Source organism: Saccoglossus kowalevskii, chromosome 19 (genome assembly GCF_978046115.1).
Source record: "Saccoglossus kowalevskii chromosome 19, keSacKowa6.1, whole genome shotgun sequence".
Taxonomy (NCBI): Eukaryota; Metazoa; Hemichordata; class Enteropneusta; family Harrimaniidae; genus Saccoglossus; species Saccoglossus kowalevskii.
Window position 1 is genome coordinate 29915453 of NC_140659.1, and position 26358 is coordinate 29941810.

Genomic DNA, 26358 nt, shown 5'->3' on the forward strand with positions numbered 1-26358 from the left:
ATGTTGCAGACGTACTGTGTAGCTACTACAGTTGAACCTCACGGGATGGATGGGGTTATGTCAATGTTGGAAACAGGCTGTAAGACTATTAGGACTGAACCTCATAGGATGGATGGGGTTATGTAAATGTTACAGACAGGCTGTAAGAACCTCGCGGGATAGATGGGGTTATGTAAATGTTAAAGACGTGCTGTGTAGCTACTACAGCTGAACCTCATAGGATGGATGGGGTTATGTCAATGTTGCAGACAAGCTGTAAGACTATTAGGACTGAACCTCACGGGATGGATGGGGTTATGTCAATGTAACAGACAGACTGTAAGACTATTAGGACTGAACCTCATAGGATGGATGGGGTTATGTAAATGTTACAGACAGGCTGTAAGAACCTCGCGGGATAGATGAGGTTATGTAAATGTTACAGACATACTGTGTAGCTACTACAGCTGAACCTCATAGGATGGATGGGGTTATGTCAATGTTGCAGACAGACTGTAAGACTATTAGGACTGAACCTCATAGGATGGATGGGGTTATGTCAATGTTGCAGACAGACTGTAAGACTATTAGGACTGAACCTCATAGGATGGATGGGGTTATGTCAATGTTGCAGACAGACTGTAAGACTATTAGGACTGAACCTCATAGGATGGATGGGGTTATGTAAATGTTACAGACAGGCTGTAAGAACCTCGCGGGATAGATGGGGTTATGTAAATGTTAAAGACGTGCTGTGTAGCTACTACAGCTGAACCTCATAGGATGGATGGGGTTATGTCAATGTTGCAGACAGGCTGTAAGACTATTAGGGCTCAACCTCACGGGATAGATGGGGTTATGTCAATGTAACAGACAGACTGAATTGCTATTAGGACTGAACCTCACATGATGGATGGGGTTAGGTTTAGGGTACAGTTGAACCTCGCGGGTGGATAGCTACTAATATAAATTATTTCATTTGTGATAAAGTGTTCAATATGGGATCGACCATTTGAGATCATGGAGAGGCCGGAATATTTGTTGACACCGAGGCTTGTATTGAACGCAGAAACGCAAGAATCCATTTTATGGTATATCCTTCAACAATGTGTTATGCATTACAGCGTCCACCTACCGAAATATTTATTTAAATATTTTATTTACAATTAATTTCAGACGTAATAAGCCAACAACTCGTAAACTGTACTTATTACACATATACAACAGGAGATTTTAGAGAAAACAAAACAAAACAACATAATCTCCACTCATTGAGCAATGGCTACTGATATTTGTAACTTGCCACACAAGTATGGAAATAACTTTATCAAATTTAATATGACAATTTGATTTATGTCGCCAAAGATTTAACAATGTATTTACGTTTACTTACATCTACGGTGTTCCCAGGTTTTTTTAAAATGTGAATGACCATCAAATCTTGTATTACATAACATATCCTCTGTGTGTCTATATAAATATATTCATGATTTTAGGTGGATTTAAATCAGATATATTAGATTTAGCTCATTCTGCCTCTCTACTCAATTAATTGTAATTAAGTTGAACAATGACCATAGAGGGCGACATTTGGTTCTCGACTAAAGGGACTAGTAATTGGATCTAATCATCGATTATTTATTAATAATTATTTATAATTTGATTCTCATTCTACTTTCCGACGTATCACATGATTCCATGACGCACCCGCTGCTTTCGCCAATTGTAGACAACCAAATAAACACAATTTATGAAACGTGTTTTTTCTGATTCTTACAAAAACAAGTAAAAATATCCCAAAATTTCCAATCCAAATTATCCGCTAAAGGGTGACTTAAGACATTCACAGAGAACAGTATGAACTGGTACATCACGTGATTCGGTGGCTATATTGGTTTTAAAAACGGAAATGGTCAAATTACATTATTTTTGGTGATCTCTGCGACGTGAAAATGTTGCTGTAGTGTCAGTGACATATACTCCACAAATATCACGAATAAAAGGTGACTTTTTGCAATATAATTCTTATAAATGACATTAAATGCTTTTAAATTTTCTTCAGAACTACTGATCCTATTACTCTGAAACACATGGTGTTGTATAAAGTGGGAGCCTGGAATCCAGCCATTTAGAGTGCCCTTCCAAGTACACGGGAGAATTTTGTGACTCCTAGATTTCAGTACATTACCGTGGAAACACGCATGCACAGATTAACTCGTATGTAAGGCCCTCCCATGCGCACTTTCTATTTTTTAAGTCACACGATAATAGACGGCCACCGTGACGGACACGAGATCGGCGTGTAGATCTAGATACACGATGAGATTTCGTAACATAAATCACACTTGACGTTGATTCTGTATCAACCCTAACTACAAAACTTTGATCAGTAACGGGTCATAGTCTCAGAAATAACTGATAGTGATCACCCTAAGGGTCATGTGCACATTGTACAATATCTCAAATGAGTCATGCCAGGTAACACAGCGGAAACTAGGACGTCGTAAAGAATAGTCGTACAAATCATGACAGATCCGGTACATCAACGGTAGAAGTAGGTCGAGGTCAATCAATTTCTGGTTTTAAAATAACAGACAATTAAATTACGTGAAGTACATAACAGTGGTCGTCTGCAGATTATTATTCCGTGTAATCGTTTTATTAGATATAAATTCTTGATTTGTTTCTCAGATTCGATTAAACATGGCCGACTGGTGGCCTTTCTGTCATTTTTTTTTAAAAATTAGGTTATCAAAATACAGAATTATTTTTTATTAAGTTTACGTGTAAATTTCGAATATTGTCTGAAGTCAATGAGTATCATTTCCATAATTGGAAACTCCCAACTAGATCAGCTATGCAACCAAGTTCTTTGATAACTTAATTCACTCCTCAAATTATCCACACTGGATCCGAAAATAGAGAAACAACTTTACCTGGGATATCGTCACCAGCTGACGACGGAAAAGTGCTTTTTATGCGATGTCGGACCATGTACAGCGGTGTTCGTATGTCTGTGAATTGATTGAGTGTTTAGTGGCAGTACTAGTATATATAAAACGACACACTGAATCAATTTAGTAAAAAACACAACAAGCGTATATCACTCGAAGAGACTTCAAAGGTCGTGCCGTGTCCGCGATTGAGTAAACAATATATTTTACTCTCGCTGTATACTGCATTAGAACCTACATACAGTACAACGCCTCGAGATGATCACCGCTGAATATTCATTCGTGTTCTAGTTGGCACTAGTATAAGATAAATAGTACTTTGGGAGAGCGATCGTTGCCTCTAGTATTTCCTCATGGAAATCAAATCTTTTTAATTTAAAAGAACTCCACCGTGGACTTACGTTTGAGAGGGCGCTGTAACAAGGTGTAATGAAAGCAATGTTAAACACAAATAATATCAAAACCGGCCCTGGAGAAAATGTGATGAATTAATATTTTAGATTTATCAAATCTGTAAAGAAAAATGTGGACGAAATTAGGACATATCGACAATCCCTACAAAATACAGACTATCATACAAATACAAAACGTATTATAATAATTCAATTCAACGGATCGTGACAGTTTTCGTTGTTGGACAGTTGGTTCTCATCACAGTGTGAGTGACGATTCGAAGGATGAGAGAAGAAGCAACTCTGTTGTTAACTTGGTACAGGAGACAAAAGTTTAGTACCGCATCGAGATCCCAACATCATTATCGAGGGGGTTTTCTATAATGCCACGTCGCCATGGCGCTTCGCGACCCTTGTGTATCAAGTGACAGTCACATTATGGTTAAGCAAGGGAAAGCAAGTGGCATTCCGAGAGTCTCTGAAATAAAATACAGCTCTTAGTCACAGATTCAAGATTTCATTTTCTCTTATTTTACTAATAGCTAATTGTTCTAAATTAAAAATCGGTGAATACTACTAGTAGTATATACATTTATGGTTAATATTTCCTTTTCATAACAGTGATTTTAAAACCCAGTGAATATTCCCGCATTGTCAATTACATCAAATCTGGTATAACTAACTAACTTATCTAAAATCCAATAATATATAATTTAAATAAGAGAATTGACCACATCCCAATTCTCCCAAATGTCCCACTCTGCCATGTGAGGGCGCTGCGCATCTACGTACACGTAATTCGCGCGCATGTTTATAGAGAATGGTAGGTGGCAACCGTAGTCTTTAATGATTATTCAATATAACCAGACAATTCAGATGAAGTTTCCTTTTTCAGTGCGAATAACATATTATCATTTTAATGTTATATTTATCGGTCGATAGAGCTTTCACCAATTTTATAATTGGAACTTTGGCTACATTGATAAATGTGACTAAAACTAAACTTACTATGAGGCTCGTTTGAAACTGCTAGAAATAAATGTAAATGAAGCCTGAACTTACTAACACGTTAAGTGAGAGGTGGAAAAAACATGGAAAATATGGTGCAAATATGACAGAAGTTGCCTGCAATGCTTTCCCTACTCATGGCTAATGGGCATTACCCAAGATGAACAGGCGAGTCAACCAATGATAGAGGGCGTCTACCACTTACGTCATACATGACCCCAAATGATTGTTAACCGATGACATATGAATGCATAATTTGAACGCTTGTATGATATACTCTTGGTGTTGTTGTTTTTCCGGTAAGTTCTCTAGATATAATACCAGTACAGTAAATATATCTTGATTGTTTCATTTTTGTGAGTTTGAGCAGGACAACATCTGAGTTTTCTTGCGTGTTCCACGAGGCTCTTTTTAATATCGGAAATCATTATTGGGACTTTCTCAAAACAAAGGGACATTATGCCCACCAATATCAAAAGAGCAGTGCTATATTTGATAAATCTCCCAATAAAATGGTGATATTTTGAAACATTGGTAACCCACTTCGAAAATGTTTGTAGAGTTGAGCTGTTCTAAATGCACACGGACCTCATGAACTGGGTATCCTTTGGTTGTCAAAAATGTTTCCATACCGAGTGAGCGTCTCGACCGAGACCTACAAAGTACATTTGTTTGCCGATTTGGTGAATTTGCCAGAGCATCATGACTGCTGATTGACGTTGGTAAATTTAATAATCTTGCAGGCTGCACTCACCTGATTTGTTGGACACATAATGAAAACCATCAGTGATTTCAATGATTACACTATATACCGGGCCGGCAAGCTGAAACCAGATACTAGTAAATGAAATTTGCCAGACAGCGCCACCTAGAGTTGACTTATTGAGTAAGTACATGTAGTACAAAGATAAGTCTCAAAGCAAATACTGCCAAACTGAAGGAATTTTACTGATTTTATGGCATTCGTGATTTTATTACATATTATGTAGTATGCCCCGGCAAATATTGACATATATTGATGTCATCCAACATTTGACATATTGGTGTCATTCATCATCCATCAACATATGTAAACATTGTGATATGTTTGTGGCACTCGTGAATGACATATATTGATGTCATCCAACATTTGACATATTGGTGTCATTCATCATCCATCAACATATGTAAACATTGTGATATGTTTGTGGCACTCGTGAATGACATATATTGATGTCATCCAACATTTGACATATTGGTGTCATTCATCATCCATAAACATATGTCAACATTGTGATATGTTTGTGACACTTGTGAATGACATATATTGATGTCATCTAACATTTGACATATTGGCATCATTCATCATTCATCAACACATGTCAACATTGTGATATGTTTGTGTTACTTGTGAATGACATATATTGATGTCATCCAACATTTGACATATTGGTGTCATTCATCATTCATCAACATATGTCAACATTGTGATATGTTTGTGACACTTGTGAATGACATATATTGATGTCATCCAACATTTGACATATTGGTGTCATTCATCATTCATCAACATATGTCAACATTGTGATATGTTTGTGACACTTGTGAATGACATATATTGATGTCATCCAACATTTGACATATTGGTGTCATTCATCATTCATCAACATATGTCAACATTGTGATATGTTTTGACACTTGTGAATGACATATATTGATGTCATCCAACATTTGACATATTGGTGTCATTCATCATCCATCAACACATGTCAACATTGTGATATGTTTGTGACACTTGTGAATGACATATTGATGTCATCGACATTTGACATATTTGTGTCATTCATCATTCATCAACATATGTCAACATTGTGATATGTTTGTGACACTTGTGTATGACATTTATTGGTGCCATCTAACATTTGACATTTACCACAATTAATTATTACATATGTACTGCAGTTTATGTTGATTCGTCCCTGAAATCAAATTCGGTATTTCCACACCTCATATGCAAATGAGGTCTGAGAGCAAACAAAGTATCGTTTTTTGAAACATAGCAGAAATAAACAATATTAAGAAGTACGATATTTTCCCCTTGGGGTACATGAATATACTTGCCGAGTGAAATGAAATTTGAACAACAGTAATGGTACTTTTAGACAGTCACTTATTTTGACAAAAGCTAATTTGCATATCCCCATGCAATAATGTTTTAGGTATTTTCACGGTCGATATGCAAATGAACATGGTATTTCCATCGGCTACCGAACTATTTTTATTTTGTAAACACATTTTCGTCTGCTATTTTTGTCCGGTTCAAATCGTCAGGCAACATTTTTGGCGTATTAGGTGTACATCACATGGAATACTATGAATGGGAGAACTTAATGTATGTTGACCACCTGGAAACTGAGTTTTATAAACCTTGAAGGGCTCTCGGAAGATCCACCAGCAGTGAAATCAGCGATTACTATGCAGCCACAACCATCAACATCGAGATACCAGGTTTCTGCTGGCGACGTTGTGGCGTTACTCAGGTCCAAATAAAAATTACCAACGCCAAAAGAGCAACATTTTAACCGGTAATCCACGACCAGCAAGCAACATCACACACAAAGTTGTAGCGTGCAGCTCAGCGACGACCGCTGTCGACCAAAGTCATCCCGTCAGTGGAGTACCGCAGTTGCACGGCATGTTTGCCAATGCACAATTCTGTGGCGGAACTATTAATTTCAACATGAACTGTGTATCATAGTCGTCCAGTTCAAGTTCTGATTCTGTTGTGGTCCCAACTAAACGTCAACGAGTTATTTATTCGGACAGTGACTCAGATTAGACGTCTGATTATTTTAATTTCAAACAAACAGTGACACTCGTTCTCCGGACGCTTTCTACACTGACACGCGCTGCTAGGGTGTAACACTTATATTGGAACATATTAATGGGCAATGGGGTTGCACGTTCTTTCGTTTGGCTTTCGTTGCGTATGAAATTTGTCATAATGTATACAATATGCATTTCATCTTTCATGATATATCATTGATAATGTATTCAGTTACCATGACAACTTATAAAACATCATATATAATGAAATATATATATTTATTAAGGTTATTCACTTGGTTATTAAGGTTATCCGAATCACTAACATCTGAATTGTAATCTTTCACAAATTCTAATTTGAGAAAAAACAAGTCTGAATAAATTGTTTGTGGGTATTTAGTTAATTTATTTTGTTATGAACAACTGAACATTTCAACAATCTTAACCAATGTATTCCTTTGCTGCTTTTCCCTTGATAGCAAGATTATCTGATTAACTCACAAAATAAAGAATTAGGGAAAATACGTTATTCATGCCAAAAATAAAGTAATATGGACCAAAAGCATAGTTAGTAATTGAGAGTGAATAGAGAGTGAATAATTGGCTGCTCTAGTATCAAAGTCTGCATATTCTCTTGCTTTCATGCTTTTAGACAACTTATACATTGCCATCAATGCTTTACAGTGATTGACAGCGACAGTTTCGTTTTTAGAGATTTCAGTTATTAATGACATTAAAATTCAAAACATGGAATTTAGTATCTATGCATTTCAAGTTTTAAAAAATGACATTCATGCATTAATTGTTGTAGACATTTACATAAGATTCATGTTGGCTTTGGCTGACATGCCACTGCAAATCCATTTATTACTTTAATTTAGCTGTTTTCAATGATTAAGTGAAATCAACTAAATTAAATCAACATGAACAAGTCATATATAATTACAATCATTGTATGATTTGCATTTAAAACAAATGAATATGTTCAAAATATTGAAATGCAATTCCTGTGAAAATGAATGCATTTACAGTATTCAACATGTGCAATATACATGTTTGTTTACATTAAATTGACAATTGTAACTTTACAAAATAATAGATAAATGCAGGCCTTCAGGCTGTTATACACCCATGCAGTAACAGTTTTCATTTCATTGCAACATTTAAACTATAAAATAGAAGATTTTTTCCCATGTACAAACATATTCTATTTCAATATTACAATTCTTTATCATTCTTTAAACTGCAATATATTCTGTAAACATGTTTTTTTCACAAGCATGTTTTTTTTTAGCGAATTTAGCAAGAGAACTGATTCGCTAATTTAAGATGTCGCTAATGATTTTATTATAAATTCAAAATGGCCACACACACTTTGTAAACAACTGTATTGTAAAAACAGGAAATCAACAATAACAAGAGAGATTCGCTAATTCAACATTTCGCTATCAAGTCTTTTTACCACAATTCGCTAAAATTGCAAGTCGCTTTTTCAACATGTTTTACAGTATATATTGTAAATCATTCTAATTTTGTGAGACATAAATCTTCAAAGAAAGGAAAAATACATTGTTTGTATACATGCAATTCAATGACACGTCATGGCCACCATTTTTTTCCTTGGGATAGGAAACACAGTGGAATTTTGTGTTCACTAACACCTTCAAATTTACAAAATCTTGAAAATTTCTTTAGTCAAAAATGTTGTAACAATGTATAGCCTGAATGATATCGAGATCACCTATTTTGTCAATAATAATGAAAAATAATAACAATATGAAATCAGAAAAAGATTTAAGCACCTAAAAAACAAATTTTGTGTTTCCAGTAATGGGTTTACAAATACTGGGTAGGTAGGCAGGTTTTTTTTTTATTCTAATTTATTTTTTTACTTTATTTCGTCTAATGTGCATTGTTGATAGAAGATAACCATGTGAAGAATGACATGTAAGTTAATTTTCATGCTAGGTTTTAATTCTTCAAATAAATGCAAGTCATTCACTACATAGAAAGAATTAAATAAAATTAAATAACTATGGGCTCATTTGCATAAACTAAACTTTTCATTCTTCCCAAAAAATATTGGTAACTGGATTCTAGCATAAATATAAATTAAAAAAAAACAATATATATTAAACTTTTTTAATTTAATTTTTTTCAATTTTATCCGTAATTGTATAACCATATTTTTTGAAAAGTACTGATTACTGGAAAGATACAAATCTTATAAATAAAATGTTGGTCATCTAAAAACATTACTTCTTCGATTTATTTGGCACGAAAACTTGAGTACGTAAATTGTGCCCTCTAGTGGCAGTTTATCAACTTAATGTACTAGATCAAAAGCGCCCTCAAGTAAAATTTGCTATATTAACCCACAACATGAATATATTAAATAACAATAAAAGTCACTGGCAAATCCATGAAAATTAATATGTTCAAAAGATCAAAATAGTGAAATTAAATACCAGTAAAAATAAGTATTATTTAAAAAAGGCGGAACCTGAAGACTTTGAAAGAGACATTAAGACAAGGTGGATTATCATTCAGGCAATCCTAATTAAATCAAGCCATTCAAATCTGCCATCAGTCTCATTTTTAGTTGGGTTTTTTGAGAACCTTGATACGCTGCCGATCATATCATACAGTATAAATCTAAAAGTATCATGGCTGACAATTAATGGAGCATTAGCTGTGTTTTTTAACAATTTTTCATATTATATTATATCATATCATATGTAATACTGAGAAATTTGTTACTGAACAAACAAACATTGGGGTCAAAGGTTAGGATGGTAACATGTAATCACAACTATGAGACTGGGAATTAAACAAAAACTATTTTCTGACTACTTTACATGTTATTATTATAAATATTGTACTCCATACATGTGTCTATTTTTTGTATCAAAATTCAGTAATTTTAACTCAGATTTACATTGCTCATACAAAAAATGCTAAAAAGAACACAGCTTATTTCCATTTTAGTTATTAGTACATTACTACCGTAATGAGCACTATAATCATTGTAATTGGTGCACTAGTTAACTTAAAGGGTGATAGTCGTCCTGCCACACATCCGTGAGATATATGGACCTCATATAAACAAAGATGGCGACTTGGACTGTTGCGCAGATCAACGAGTACAAACTGAGATGTTACCAAGCTTTAATTAGGTAATTTTTATGTGATTGGAAGATATCGAAGGAGTCACCATCGGTAATCAGTGTAAGTCGCGCCCAGGTCAAACCTCATACTTGTGATTCCCATTAGAAGAGCGCATTGGATTATGGGAAAATCAATGTTTGTTAACACAAATGTCGCACATGCGCAGCGTGACGACTGCCGTCTTTTAATGTACTGAAAAATATTCCTTTGAGTAGATGAATTATCATGGGGGTGGTGTACATTTCAGGAAATGAATAAAACATTCTGAACTTGTGAATGTGTGCTGTACTTCATAGATTAATATGAATTTGATCTGTGACCTAAGCTTGACCTTTAGTTTCTGTAAATGATACTACATATATTCAGAGGTAGTATAACATTACAGGACTCAGTGAAGTTGGAGAGAAATTATCATTATTTATCACATCTCACTGCTGTTACGCATGCTGTGATTGGTTGAGACTCGGCCACATGACATGGAATAAAAACATCGCAGCCAGGGTCACTGCAGCGCGTTCTATGCTGTAAGCATTTCTACGCATTCCACGCAATGCTAACCGAAAACGCTCTAAAACAAAGCTGTATGGCTTGTGAATAGGTGTGGTACGTTTGTGAGAAGGTAATTTCAGTCATTTCCACGGCACTCTGACATTTTTATCTGTAGAGTGATCAAATAACTTGCGTTTGAAAATTTCTCAACTCATTTCAAAAATGTTATTCTCGATAATTTGAGTGAATCACACTGCTGAAACACGGTTCAACTAAAAAGAGTATCCATGGCTGAAAATAACATTTACTGAATGTATTTCGTTGTTTTTTTCAGCAAGCAATGTATGTGTTATTGAGTAATGTGAAACTTGTTATAATAGATAAAATAAAATATTGCATACTTCAAATATAAGTGTTGTTATTTTGTGGGAGAGCGGGTGTAAGTGATATATGGTAGATGTGATTGTCATGGTGGATGTCTGTTCATAACACATGGTTATTCGGGCAATATCACGATTTGTTGCCTGCCCAAGAAATGGTGGTCATGACCATAATATTGATGATGCCAGAGCCGATATTACCCTCACAAGCATGTGTTATTTAAATATCATAGGGTGGGGGACGCATTTACAAAATTATTAAAACTATATATTGTATAACAAGCTAAGCTATATTAGTAAGTATAAATAGCAAGTAAAAGTTGAAATACCGTATTTATTCTATTAGTAGCGCATGTGCTTATATAAATTACAGAGATGTTTTATGGTTGAAATAGATAATATTACTCAATATACAACAAATGCAAAATTTGGTTTCTATTAGTGATGCGCTTCTAGTAGAGAAAATATGGTACCTCAAATATTGACATGGTCAATTTTGTTAATTTTAATAGTAGATATTCATGATGCCTTATACCCAAAAAAACAAATTGACCCATTTTAAGACTGGGTCATCAGAAATAAAATAGTAAGAAAATATAATAATCACAATATTATTATAAATGCCACTCTCATGGCTGACCATGGTGACCATTTGTGATACTAAAACTCGATGGTCGTTATATATGATACAATTGGCAAAGTTATAGTTGAACTATATTGGTCATGTGACGCTGAATGACTTAAGTTATTACCTGTAAAAAATTTTCTTGAATTGCCAAAATAGTGACAATGATTTTGATTTGATATTTCGATTGGATACCTGTTACTAAAAGTAACAACAATATTTACAGAAAGTTAATGCTGAAGAATTTCCTGGCAAAAATATAATATTACAAACAACTCGTTTGGCCAATCACTGTGGCTTATTTTATTCTGTGATGCCCTACAGCAGCCAATCACTGCAGTTTATTTCATCCTATGATGCCCTACAGCAGCCAATCACCATTGCTTGCCTCGTCACATGATTCTCAATGGCCAATCACCTTATAAATCTTACCAATTGTGCCAAAAAAACAATGACTTAAAAATGATTCAAAAACAGTTTTTCTTGCAGGAATGCAGAAGATATGTAATAAAATTTTAGAAGGTCTGCTTCGTTTTAAAGTTGCAAAATAACCTCTCTGAACTCAAGAATACAAAGATAGTATTCATTAAATGTAAATTTTAGAATCATCATACTATCATCTGCAAAATATCAGTTTCAACCATTCCCGTATTTGCGTAGGTCCCGGAAATGGCCATTCATACTCGTTTGGAAGAATACAGTTGCTCTTTGACTCGAAAAAGTACACCATTGGCAACCAATATCTGGCTCGTTTGTACTGCAAACGTGCCACCCGGCTGTTTGCTAATGTATGATAGAAGAGAAATAACCGACATGTTACGAAATATGCGACCACCACGTCAACGGTGTAATGTCCGTGTGCTGCTAGAATACAAAACATACCAGTAATAGACATCATCCATGATATGAGGTGTAATAGACAGAATTTTGAAGAAGTATCTAATAAAAAAAATATTAAAAAACAAATTAACTTGTATGTTTCTCATAATTCATTGAATAAAAACTACTTCTTGACCATACTACTATTGCATGCATTCATTCTAAATGTAGATACTAAACTAATAAGATACAACACATACAATTGAATGTGATCTTCTTAATAAATTAATACTTGAAGAATTACTTCAAAGGATTGTTTGCAATTAATACCCACTTGTTGAACCTGTGCATTTAGGCCTAATGTAAATTTATACAGTGACTTGTAAACATTTGTTGCCAGTGTGTACAAGCAAACATGGAATATGTTGTACTTCCAAGGTGTAGGTCATAGTGTTTGAGTACGCTCAAATGTTCAAAACCAAATTATGAGACAAGGTTTAAGTCCAGATAAAAACAACAAGTTACAATGTTCATAATTCATGAATACATGATTTTGGTTAAGACCAAACTAATGAAAGTTATAGACTTATATCTACTGCCGGCATGTCTCTAAGTAGTCACACCAAAATGATCATTATTGTCAACAAGTTTTATTATTTGTAAGAAAAGTAACAAAATCACAGTTCATAATTTTATAAGTCATACTTCTAAATTCTTAAAAATAAAACTGATGAAAAAAAACTTCATGTGTTTTGAAATTTCATTATTTTGGTTTAAGTTATGTTCAGCTTGTAAGACAACTTTTATAGGAACGATAAGATAATTTTTTCTCAAACACACAAATAAATAAACCATGATACTTACATTCTGTAATAAAAAAATTCATGTTGGTCATAACCATGGCATGCCCACTAAACATATAAGCACCACAAGTTCTGCCTCCAGTCGAAGCCATACCAAGTTTTATGAATACCAGGAATGACGTGTACATGCGAAACATTATTGTACCCTCATACTGCAATAGGAAATTACAGATTTATTATTTTTAACAAACCTGCATTTACCGTACTTGACCGCATTAGCGCCCATACCTGGTCACAAGCGCCCACCCCCAATTTACGCTTTAATAGTGTACTGTACACGTATGTAAGATTTGATGTACCATTTATTGATGTATGTAGTTGTGCATATATTAGTTGGTATACTGCATCACTGTATATACTGGTACCGGGTATATACATGTACTTGTGTGTGTATACTAGCTACAATTGTAGTATATAGACATAGCTGGTATATCCATGCTAGCTATAACTAGACATAACATCATTTTGAAGGAAAACAGGCTATGTAATCTCCATGAATGCAATGAAGTAGGGGATGAGAAACATTACATTTTATATAATAACTGTCAAATCAAAAAACAAAGATCTAGACTTCTTGCAGCTCTATACATCTATGTCCCAAAGTTGGAAGATTTTAGCATGGATGAATTATTCTTATTATTGTTTCAAGTAATGATTTTTTCATTCTTAGCATTTTTGCAAAATTTATTTTCTATATTCTTGATATGTTTTAGTACTGTAAGTTGCTGTCTGTCTGTCTGTCTGTCTGTCTGTCTGTCTGTCTGTCTGTCTGTCTGTCTGTCTGTCTGTCTGTCTGTCTGTCTGTCTGTCTGTCTGTCTGTCTGTCTGTCTGTCTGTCTATCTATCTATCTATCTATCTATCTATCTATCTATCTCTATCTATCTATCTATATCTATCTATCTATCTATATCTATCTATCTATATCTATCTATCTATCTATCTATCTATCTATCTATCTATCACTACAACAATGCATGTATACTGACTAGAACTGCAAGCAGTGTGTATAACAGCTAAACTACAACAGAATAGATATTATATACCAACTGTAAGTGCATTAGTCTCTGCTTTCTTGTGTTGAAGTTTGTTTTCATACCATGCAGTTCACAACATGTTATCTAAACCAGGGGCTGTTAATGGAATGTTTATGTAGTGGCCCATCCCCAAATTGGTAGTGTCAAGTTACACATCTAAAACTTGAATCTCAACTTGTATTGCTATGGCAACTATGACATAGACACAACAATTCTTGCTCAGTGGGATAATCAAATAACTTAGAAAATATAACCTTGTACATGTACTTTTCAAGTTTAATATTCTTATTATATGACCTTCAAGAACATGCATGCACATTTTAGGAAGGACCATTAAATCCAGGTCTTGTTTGGTTAATAATAACTTTATTACACTACTATGCCATCAGAGGGCGCAGTATGGTAAATAAAATACAAATCATAAGAAAAAATACAGTAGCTAGACTATAAGATAAAATTAAAAATAAAAGATGTTAAAAGCTTAATAGGAAAAACAAATTAAGGATAGTTACAGGATTCTCCCCATGTAGAGGTGATAGCTATCATATACCTGATTTCTGTTTTGCCTAATTTAGAAACTTTGCCAGGGGTATGAAGCACGTCATTATTTTAATGAAATTATCTGTTTTATTTAGTTTATTTTTAATTCCTATTTCCTGAAACAGCTCCCCTCTTTCTTTATTGAGAAATTCACAATCTAGGATAAAATGTTGTTCGTCCTCAACTGAATTTGTATTACATTTTTTACAAAATCGCTCATCCGCAGGAATTTTTGGTCGTTGTTGTCTGCCTCTTTCAATTTCTAAATTATGATCACTAAGTCTAAACTTACTCACAATTCTCCGAAGGCTGAAGTTTGTTATTTCGGTCAGGTAAGTTTCTATTTTCAAAAACGATTTAAATAATTTATATGTTCTCATTTTATTGTCATCTTTACCATTTTTACTGTGAGGAGAATTTAAGCTTTCTTTCCATAATTTTTCATAATCTTTTGTGATTTTTATTTTAACAACATTTGAGATTTGATCAATGTTATTTACTTTATGGTTTAATTTTATTGTTTCAAAGTCATTGTGGCCCATTATATTTTCAATATGTTTTATCCAACTAGAATTATTCTTAACTGCTTCATCGAGAGCACATTTAAGTATATGGTTATCAGGTAGGGTATTTAGCCTGAACCAATATTTAGTTGCCAATGTTGATGCCTTTATTCTTATTGGCGTTCTGCCAAGTTCTCCTTTAATACCGATTACTGATGTAGTTTTACTTACACCAAATATGAAACGATAAAATTGATTACAGGTTTGTTCAAGATCATTGTCATCTTTTAATAAATCACAAGCCCAGATTTCTGCCCCGTACATTAAAATTGGTGAGATTAGTTGGTCAAATAACTTTAAACACAGTGAAGGGGACGCCATTTTGTGATTTAATATGGTTTGTCGTATAGAGAATAAAGCTTTCATTGCTTTGTTTTTTAACATTAATAAATTTGATTTAAATTTTCCATTTGGTGTGAATATAGTGCCTAAATAACAGAATTCACCCACTGCTATAATATTTTGGTTATTAATTGAGAAATTTTGATTTTTAAGAATTCTGTTGCCAGTATTAAAAACCATCACTTTTGTTTTCTTTACGTTTACTACAAGGCTCCATTTTTCACAATAGTTGGCTAGTTTATTTAAACAATTTTGTAGACCTTCGGGAGTCTTAGACACCAATACTAAATCATCTGCATATTGGATACAATTTATATGTTTTTTTACCAATCGAGACTGGGTCATCATCCTTTTTACCAAATAAACCGGGTAGGTCATTCAGAAATATATTAAATAGTGTTGGAGAAATATTGCATCCTTGCTTAACACCACAAGTAGACTTAAAATCATTTGATACACCATTAGGTAATTTTACTTTGTAGTTTAAACCTGTATACATTGACTTCACAATATTATAAAAATTTCCATTGACCCCTAAGTTTTGCAATTTAAGAAATAATGCATCTCTCCAAACATGATCGAATGCCTTTCTGAAATCTATAAAACAACTGTACAAACGTTTTTGTTTACTGACATTTTCTTTAGTGTATAATGTTTTATTTACTATGTTTTTTAGTAGAAAAATTGCATCAGTTGTTCTTCTCTGTTTTCTAAATCCAAATTGTAGTTCATTTCATAATTTATTGCTTTCTAAATAGGATGTCAGTCTGTTATTCATAATACTAGTAAATAGTTTTGATAAGCAACTTGATAACGCAATCGCTCTATAATTATCTGGGTCGGATTTGTTGCCAGATTTATGCAAAGGGACCAGTATTGTTGATAATACAGTTTGTGATATATTAGATACTTAGATGCACTTAATACCAGTTGATTTGTTTTACTCGTATTAAAATTACTAAATCTGCAAAGTGCAAAATGTATCAACATTGATTGCAATGCTGAACATGTTGCACTCTACCATTTAGAAAGTATGCAGGCATTCAGTATGAATTATGCTCAAATAATAATGAAAATAATTACAAATTAATATTAAAACTAATTAACTAATTAAATTTTCAACAAAAATCATAGAAAATTGTGATGACAGGTCAAATAGAAATTAAATTACTAACTTTATTAACAATTTAAACAACCATTATAGAGCTTGTAAGTGATATCTTGTATGCAATTTGGTATCAAGGTCAGTGACAACCAAAACAACATTGATCACAATAATTCTACTGGAAAACCGATAAGTAGATTTCAGAATTGAATATTCAGATCAATTTTTGCCCATTTGAATGCATTTAAAAAATGAAGACTTAATATGAATAGATGTCTAATTTGTGCATCCACACCAGCATCTTGGACATGCCTAGACCAATCACATTCAAACTATATTGTACACCTAGAGGTTGGAAATACAAGTATCAACCTTTGTTCTATCCAATATTGTACACCTAGAGGTTGGATATACAAGTATCAACCTTTGTTCTATCCAATATTGTATACCTAGAGGTTGGATATACAAGTATCAACCTTTGTTCTATCCAATATTGTACACCTAGAGGTTGGAAATAAAAGTATCAACCTTTGTTCTATCCAATATTGTATACCTAGAGGTTGGATATACAAGTATCAACCTTTGTTCTATCCAATATTGTACACCTAGAGGTTGGATATACAAGTATCAACCTTTGTTCTATCCAATATTGTATACCTAGAGGTTGGATATACAAGTATCAACCTTTGTTCTATACAATATTGTACACCTAGAGGTTGGAAATACAAGTATCAACCTTTGTTCTATACAATATTGTACATCTATAGGTTGGAAATACAAGTATCAACCTTTGTTCTATACAATATTGTACACCTAGAGGTTGGAAATACAAGTATCAACCTTTGTTCTATACAATATTGTACACCTAGAGGTTGGAAATACAAGTATCAACCTTTGTTCTATACAATATTGTACACCTAGAGGTTGGATATACAAGTATCAACCTTTGTTCTATCCAATATTGCATACCTAGAGGTTGGATATACAAGTAACAACCTTTGTTCTATACAATATTGTACACCTAGAGGTTGGAAATACAAGTATCAACCTTTGTTCTTTACAATATTGTACACCTAGAGGTTGGATATACAAGTATCAACCTTTGTTCTATCCAATATTGTATACCTAGAGGTTGGATATACAAGTATCAACCTTTGTTCTATACAATATTGTACACCTAGAGGTTGGAAATACAAGTATCAACCTTTGTTCTTTACAATATTGTATACCTAGAGGTTGGAAATAAAAGTATCAACCTTTGTTCTATACAATATTGTACACCTAGAGGTTGGAAATACAAGTATCAACCTTTGTTCTATCCAATATTGTACACCTAGAGGTTGGATATACAAGTATCAACCTTTGTTCTATACAATATTGTATAACTAGAGGTTGGAAATAAAAGTATCAACCTTTGTTCGATACAATATTGTATACCTAGAGGTTGGAAATAAAAGTATCAACCTTTGTTCTATCCAATATTGTACACCTAGAGGTTGGATATACAAGTATCAACCTTTGTTCTATACAATATTGTATAACTAGAGGTTGGATATACAAGTATCAACCTTTGTTCTATATAATATTGTACACCTAGAGGTTGGAAATACAAGTATCAACCTTTGTTCTATCCAATATTGTACACCTATAGGTTGGATATACAAGTATCAACCTTTGTTCTATACAATATTATATAACTAGAGGTTGGAAATAAAAGTATCAACCTTTGTTCTATCCAATATTGTATACCTAGAGGTTGGATATACAAGTATCAACCTTTGTTCTATCCAATATTGTACACCTAGAGGTTGGATATACAAGTATCAACCTTTGTTCTATCCAATATTGTATACCTAGAGGTTGGATATACAAGTATCAACCTTTGTTCTATCCAATATTGTACACCTAGAGGTTGGAAATACAAGTATCAACCTCCTTTGTTCTATCCAATATTGTACACCTAGAGGTTGGATATACAAGTATCAACCTTTGTTCTATCCAATATTGTATACCTAGAGGTTGGATATACAAGTATCAAGCTTTGTTCTATCCAATATTGTACACCTAGAGGTTGGAAATACAAGTATCAACCTTTGTTCTATCCAATATTGTATACCTAGAGGTTGGATATACAAGTATCAACCTTTGTTCTATCCAATATTGTACACCTAGAGGTTGGATATACAAGTATCAACCTTTGTTCTATCCAATATTGTATACCTAGAGGTTGGATATACAAGTATCAACCTTTGTTCTATACAATATTGTACACCTAGAGGTTGGAAATACAAGTATCAACCTTTGTTCTATACAATATTGTACATCTATAGGTTGGAAATACAAGTATCAACCTTTGTTCTATACAATATTGTACACCTAGAGGTTGGATATACAAGTATCAACTTTTGTTCTATCCAATATTGTATACCTAGAGGTTGGATATACAAGTATCAACCTTTGTTCTATACAATATTGTACACCTAGAGGTTGGAAATACAAGTATCAACCTTTGTTCTATACAATATTGTACACCTAGAGGTTGGAAATACAAGTATCAACCTTTGTTCTATACAATATTGTACACCTAGAGGTTGGATATACAAGTATCAACCTTTGTTCTATCCAATATTGCATACCTAGAGGTTGGATATACAAGTAACAACCTTTGTTCTATACAATATTGTACACCTAGAGGTTGGAAATACAAGTATCAACCTTTGTTCTTTACAATATTGTACACCTAGAGGTTGGATATACAAGTATCAACCTTTGTTCTATCCAATATTGTATACCTAGAGGTTGGATATACAAGTATCAACCTTTGTTCTTTACAATATTGTATACCTAGAGGTTGGAAATAAAAGTATCAACCTTTGTTCTATACAATATTGTACACCTAGAGGTTGGAAATACAAGTATCAACCTTTGTTCTATCCAATATTGTACACCTAGAGGTTGGATATACAAGTATCAACCTTTGTTCTATACAATATTGTATAACTAGAGGTTGGAAATAAAAGTATCAACCTTTGTTCGATACAATATTGTATACCTAGAGGTTGGAAATAAAAGTATTAGCCTTTGTTCTATCCAATATTGTACACCTAGAGGTTGGATATACAAGTATCAACCTTTGTTCTATCCAATATTGTATACCTAGAGGTTGGATATACAAGTATCAACCTTTGTTCTATACAATATTGTACACCTAGAGGTTGGAAATACAAGTATCAACCTTTGTTCTATACAATATTGTACATCTATAGGTTGGAAATACAAGTATCAACCTTTGTTCTATACAATATTGTACACCTAGAGGTTGGATATACAAGTATCAACTTTTGTTCTATCCAATATTGTATACCTAGAGGTTGGATATACAAGTATCAACCTTTGTTCTATACAATATTGTACACCTAGAGGTTGGAAATACAAGTATCAACCTTTGTTCTATACAATATTGTACACCTAGAGGTTGGAAATACAAGTATCAACCTTTGTTCTATACAATATTGTACACCTAGAGGTTGGATATACAAGTATCAACCTTTGTTCTATCCAATATTGCATACCTAGAGGTTGGATATACAAGTAACAACCTTTGTTCTTTACAATATTGTATACCTAGAGGTTGGAAATAAAAGTATCAACCTTTGTTCTATACAATATTGTACACCTAGAGGTTGGAAATACAAGTATCAACCTTTGTTCTATCCAATATTGTACACCTAGAGGTTGGATATACAAGTATCAACCTTTGTTCTATACAATATTGTATAACTAGAGGTTGGAAATAAAAGTATCAACCTTTGTTCGATACAATATTGTATACCTAGAGGTTGGAAATAAAAGTATTAGCCTTTGTTCTATCCAATATTGTACACCTAGAGGTTGTATATACAAGTATCAACCTTTGTTCTATACAATATTGTATAACTAGAGGTTGGATATACAAGTATCAACCTTTGTTCTATATAATATTGTACACCTAGAGGTTGGAAATACAAGTATCAACCTTTGTTCTATCCAATATTGTACACCTAGAGGTTGGATATACAAGTATCAACCTTTGTTCTATACAATATTATATAACTAGAGGTTGGAAATAAAAGTATCAACCTTTGTTCTATACAATATTGTATACCTAGAGGTTGGAAATAAAAGTATCAACCTTTGTTCTATCCAATATTGTACACCTAGAGGTTGGATATACAAGTATCAACCTTTGTTCTACACAATATTGTATAACTAGAGGTTGTAAATAAAAGTATCAACCTTTGTTCTATACAATATTGTACACCTAGAGGTTGGAAATACAAGTATCAAACTTTGTTCTATACAATATTGTATAACTAGAGGTTGGAAATAAAAGTATCAACCTTTGTTCTATACAATATTGTACACCTAGAGGTTGGATATACAAGTATCAACCTTTGTTCTATCCAATATTGTATACCTAGAGGTTGGATATACAAGTATCAACCTTTGTTCTATACAATATTGTATGCCTAGAGGTTGGATATACAAGTATCAACCTTTGTTCTATCCAATATTGTACACCTAGAGGTTGGAAATAAAAGTATCAACCTTTGTTCTATCCAATATTGTACACCTAGAGGTTTGAAATAAAAGTATCAACCTTTGTTCTATACAATATTGTACACCTAGAGGTTGGATATACAAGTATCAACCTTTGTTCTATCCAATATTGTATACCTAGAGGTTGGAAATACAAGTATCAACCTTTGTTCTTTACAATATTGTACGCCTAGAGGTTGGATATACAAGTATCAACCTTTGTTCTATCCAATATTGTACACCTAGAGGTTTGAAATAAAAGTATCAACCTTTGTTCTATACAATATTGTACACCTAGAGGTTGGATATACAAGTATCAACCTTTGTTCTATCCAATATTGTATACCTAGAGGTTGGAAATACAAGTATCAACCTTTGTTCTTTACAATATTGTACACCTAGAGGTTGGATATACAAGTATCAACCTTTGTTCTATACAATATTGTACACCTAGAGGTTGGATATACAAGTATCAACCTTTGTTCTATACAATATTGTACACCTAGAGGTTGGAAATACAAGTATCAACCTTTGTTCTATACAATATTGTACACCTAGAGGTTGGATATACAAGTATCAACCTTTGTTCTATACAATATTGTACACCTAGAGGTTGGAAATAAAAGTATCAACCTTTGTTCTATCCAATATTGTATACCTAGAGGTTGGATATACAAGTATCAACCTTTGTTCTATACAATATTGTACACCTAGAGGTTGGAAATACAAGTATCAACCTTTGTTCTATACAATATTGTACACCTAGAGGTTGGATATACAAGTATCAACCTTTGTTCTATCCAATATTGTATACCTAGAGGTTGGATATACAAGTATCAACCTTTGTTCTTTACAATATTGTATACCTAGAGGTTGGAAATACAAGTATCAAACTTTGTTCTATACAATATTGTACATCTAGAGGTTGGAAATACAAGTATCAACCTTTGTTCTATACAATATTGTATACCTAGAGGTTGGATATACAAGTATCAACCTTTGTTCTATACAATATTGTATACCTAGAGGTTGGAAATACAAGTATCAAACTTTGTTCTATACAATATTGTACATCTAGAGGTTGGAAATACAAGTATCAACCTTTGTTCTACACAATATTGTATACCTAGAGGTTGGATATACAAGTATCAACCTTTGTTCTATACAATATTGTACACCTAGAGGTTGGAAATACAAGTATCAACCTTTGTTCTTTACAATATTGTACACCTAGAGGTTGGATATACAAGTATCAAACTTTGTTCTATACAAATATTGTACACCTAGAGGTGGGAAATACAAGTATCAACCTTTGTTCTATACAATATTCTACACCTAGAGGTTGGAAATACAAGTATCAACCTTTGTTCTACACAATATTGTACACCTAGAGGTTGGATATACAAGTATCAACCTTTATTCTATACAATATTGTATACCTAGAGGTTGGATATACAAGTATCAACCTTTGTTCTATACAATATTGTACACCTAGAGGTTGGATATACAAGTATCAACCTTTGTTCTATCCAATATTGTATACCTAGAGGTTGGATATACAAGTATCAACCTTTGTTCTATACAATATTGTACACCTAGAGGTTGGAAATACAAGTATCAACCTTTGTTCTATACAATATTGTACACCTAGAGGTTGGATATACAAGTATCAACCTTTGTTCTATCCAATATTGTATACCTAGAGGTTGGATATACAAGTATCAACCTTTGTTCTTTACAATATTGTATACCTAGAGGTTGGAAATACAAGTATCAAACTTTGTTCTATACAATATTGTACATCTAGAGGTTGGAAATACAAGTATCAACCTTTGTTCTATACAATATTGTATACCTAGAGGTTGGAAATACAAGTATCAAACTTTGTTCTATACAATATTGTACATCTAGAGGTTGGAAATACAAGTATCAACCTTTGTTCTATACAATATTGTATACCTAGAGGTTGGATATACAAGTATCAACCTTTGTTCTATACAATATTGTACACCTAGAGGTTGGATATACAAGTATCAACCTTTGTTCTATCCAATATTGTATACCTAGAGGTTGGATATACAAGTATCAACCTTTGTTCTATCCAATATTGTATACCTAGAGGTTGGAAATACAAGTATCAACCTTTGTTCTTTACAATATTGTACACCTAGAGGTTGGATATACAAGTATCAACCTTTGTTCTATACAATATTGTACACCTAGAGGTTGGATATACAAGTATCAACCTTTGTTCTATACAATATTGTACACCTAGAGGTTGGAAATACAAGTATCAACCTTTGTTCTATACAATATTGTACACCTAGAGGTTGGATATACAAGTATCAACCTTTGTTCTATACAATATTGTACACCTAGAGGTTGGAAATAAAAGTATCAACCTTTGTTCTATCCAATATTGTATACCTAGAGGTTGGATATACAAGTATCAACATTTGTTCTATACAATATTGTACACCTAGAGGTTGGAAATACAAGTATCAACCTTTGTTCTATACAATATTGTACACCTAGAGGTTGGATATACAAGTATCAACCTTTGTTCTATCCAATATTGTATACCTAGAGGTTGGATATACAAGTATCAACCTTTGTTCTTTACAATATTGTATACCTAGAGGTTGGAAATACAAGTATCAAACTTTGTTCTATACAATATTGTACATCTAGAGGTTGGAAATACAAGTATCAACCTTTGTTCTATACAATATTGTATACCTAGAGGTTGGATATACAAGTATCAACCTTTGTTCTATACAATATTGTATACCTAGAGGTTGGAAATACAAGTATCAAACTTTGTTCTATACAATATTGTACATCTAGAGGTTGGAAATACAAGTATCAACCTTTGTTCTACACAATATTGTATACCTAGAGGTTGGATATACAAGTATCAACCTTTGTTCTATACAATATTGTACACCTAGAGGTTGGAAATACAAGTATCAACCTTTGTTCTTTACAATATTGTACACCTAGAGGTTGGATATACAAGTATCAAACTTTGTTCTATACAAATATTGTACACCTAGAGGTGGGAAATACAAGTATCAACCTTTGTTCTATACAATATTCTACACCTAGAGGTTGGAAATACAAGTATCAACCTTTGTTCTACACAATATTGTACACCTAGAGGTTGGATATACAAGTATCAACCTTTATTCTATACAATATTGTATACCTAGAGGTTGGATATACAAGTATCAACCTTTGTTCTATACAATATTGTACACCTAGAGGTTGGATATACAAGTATCAACCTTTGTTCTATCCAATATTGTATACCTAGAGGTTGGATATACAAGTATCAACCTTTGTTCTATACAATATTGTACACCTAGAGGTTGGAAATACAAGTATCAACCTTTGTTCTATACAATATTGTACACCTAGAGGTTGGATATACAAGTATCAACCTTTGTTCTATCCAATATTGTATACCTAGAGGTTGGATATACAAGTATCAACCTTTGTTCTTTACAATATTGTATACCTAGAGGTTGGAAATACAAGTATCAAACTTTGTTCTATACAATATTGTACATCTAGAGGTTGGAAATACAAGTATCAACCTTTGTTCTATACAATATTGTATACCTAGAGGTTGGATATACAAGTATCAACCTTTGTTCTATACAATATTGTATACCTAGAGGTTGGAAATACAAGTATCAAACTTTGTTCTATACAATATTGTACATCTAGAGGTTGGAAATACAAGTATCAACCTTTGTTCTATACAATATTGTATAACTAGAGGTTGGAAATACAAGTATCAACCTTTGTTCTATACAATATTGTACACCTAGAGGTTGGATAAACAAGTATCAACCTTTGTTCTACACAATATTGTATACCTAGAGGTTGGATATACAAGTATCAACCTTTGTTCTATACAATATTGTACACCTAGAGGTTGGAAATACAAGTATCAACCTTTGTTCTTTACAATATTGTACACCTAGAGGTTGGATATACAAGTATCAAACTTTGTTCTATACAATATTGTACACCTAGAGGTGGGAAATACAAGTATCAACCTTTGTTCTATACAATATTCTACACCTAGAGGTTGGAAATACAAGTATCAACCTTTGTTCTACACAATATTGTACACCTAGAGGTTGGATATACAAGTATCAACCTTTATTCTATACAATATTGTATACCTTGAGGTTGGATATACAAGTATCAACCTTTGTTCTATACAATATTGTACACCTAGAGGTTGGATATACAAGTATCAACCTTTGTTCTATACAATATTGTATACCTTGAGGTTGGATATACAAGTATCAACCTTTGTTCTATACAATATTGTATACCTAGAGGTTGGATATACAAGTATCAACCTTTGTTCTATACAATATTGTACACCTTGAGGTTGGAAATACAAGTATCAACCTTTGTTCTATACAATATTGTACACCTAGAGGTTGGAAATACAAGTATCAACCTTTGTTCTACACAATATTGTACACCTAGAGGTTGGATATACAAGTATCAACCTTTATTCTATACAATATTGTATACCTAGAGGTTGGATATACAAGTATCAACCTTTGTTCTATACAATATTGTACACCTAGAGGTTGGATATACAAGTATCAACCTTTGTTCTATACAATATTGTATACCTTGAGGTTGGATATACAAGTATCAACCTTTGTTCTATACAATATTGTA

General features: G+C 33.0%; 1 protein-coding gene and 1 long non-coding RNA gene across 2 annotated transcripts in view; one reads left to right on the forward strand and one right to left on the reverse strand.

Moving 5' to 3' along the window:
• The first annotated feature begins 4578 nt into the window (after positions 1-4578).
• LOC146731468 (uncharacterized) overlaps positions 4579-26358 on the forward strand; it is a 55850-nt gene continuing 34070 nt past the window's right edge. Inside the window, exons 1-2 of the long non-coding RNA XR_014927438.1 lie at positions 4579-4632; positions 5077-5219. This is a non-coding gene — a long non-coding RNA (uncharacterized LOC146731468). The remainder of the gene's footprint in view (positions 4633-5076; positions 5220-26358) is intronic.
• LOC102806444 (sphingomyelin synthase-related protein 1-like) overlaps positions 12398-26358 on the reverse strand; it is a 32720-nt gene continuing 18759 nt past the window's right edge. Inside the window, exons 3-4 of the mRNA XM_085494039.1 lie at positions 13484-13634; positions 12398-12739 (exon numbers count right to left, since the gene is read on the reverse strand). Coding sequence (XP_085350165.1) covers positions 12417-12739; positions 13484-13634 — 474 coding nt within the window. The 3' untranslated portion in view covers positions 12398-12416. The remainder of the gene's footprint in view (positions 12740-13483; positions 13635-26358) is intronic.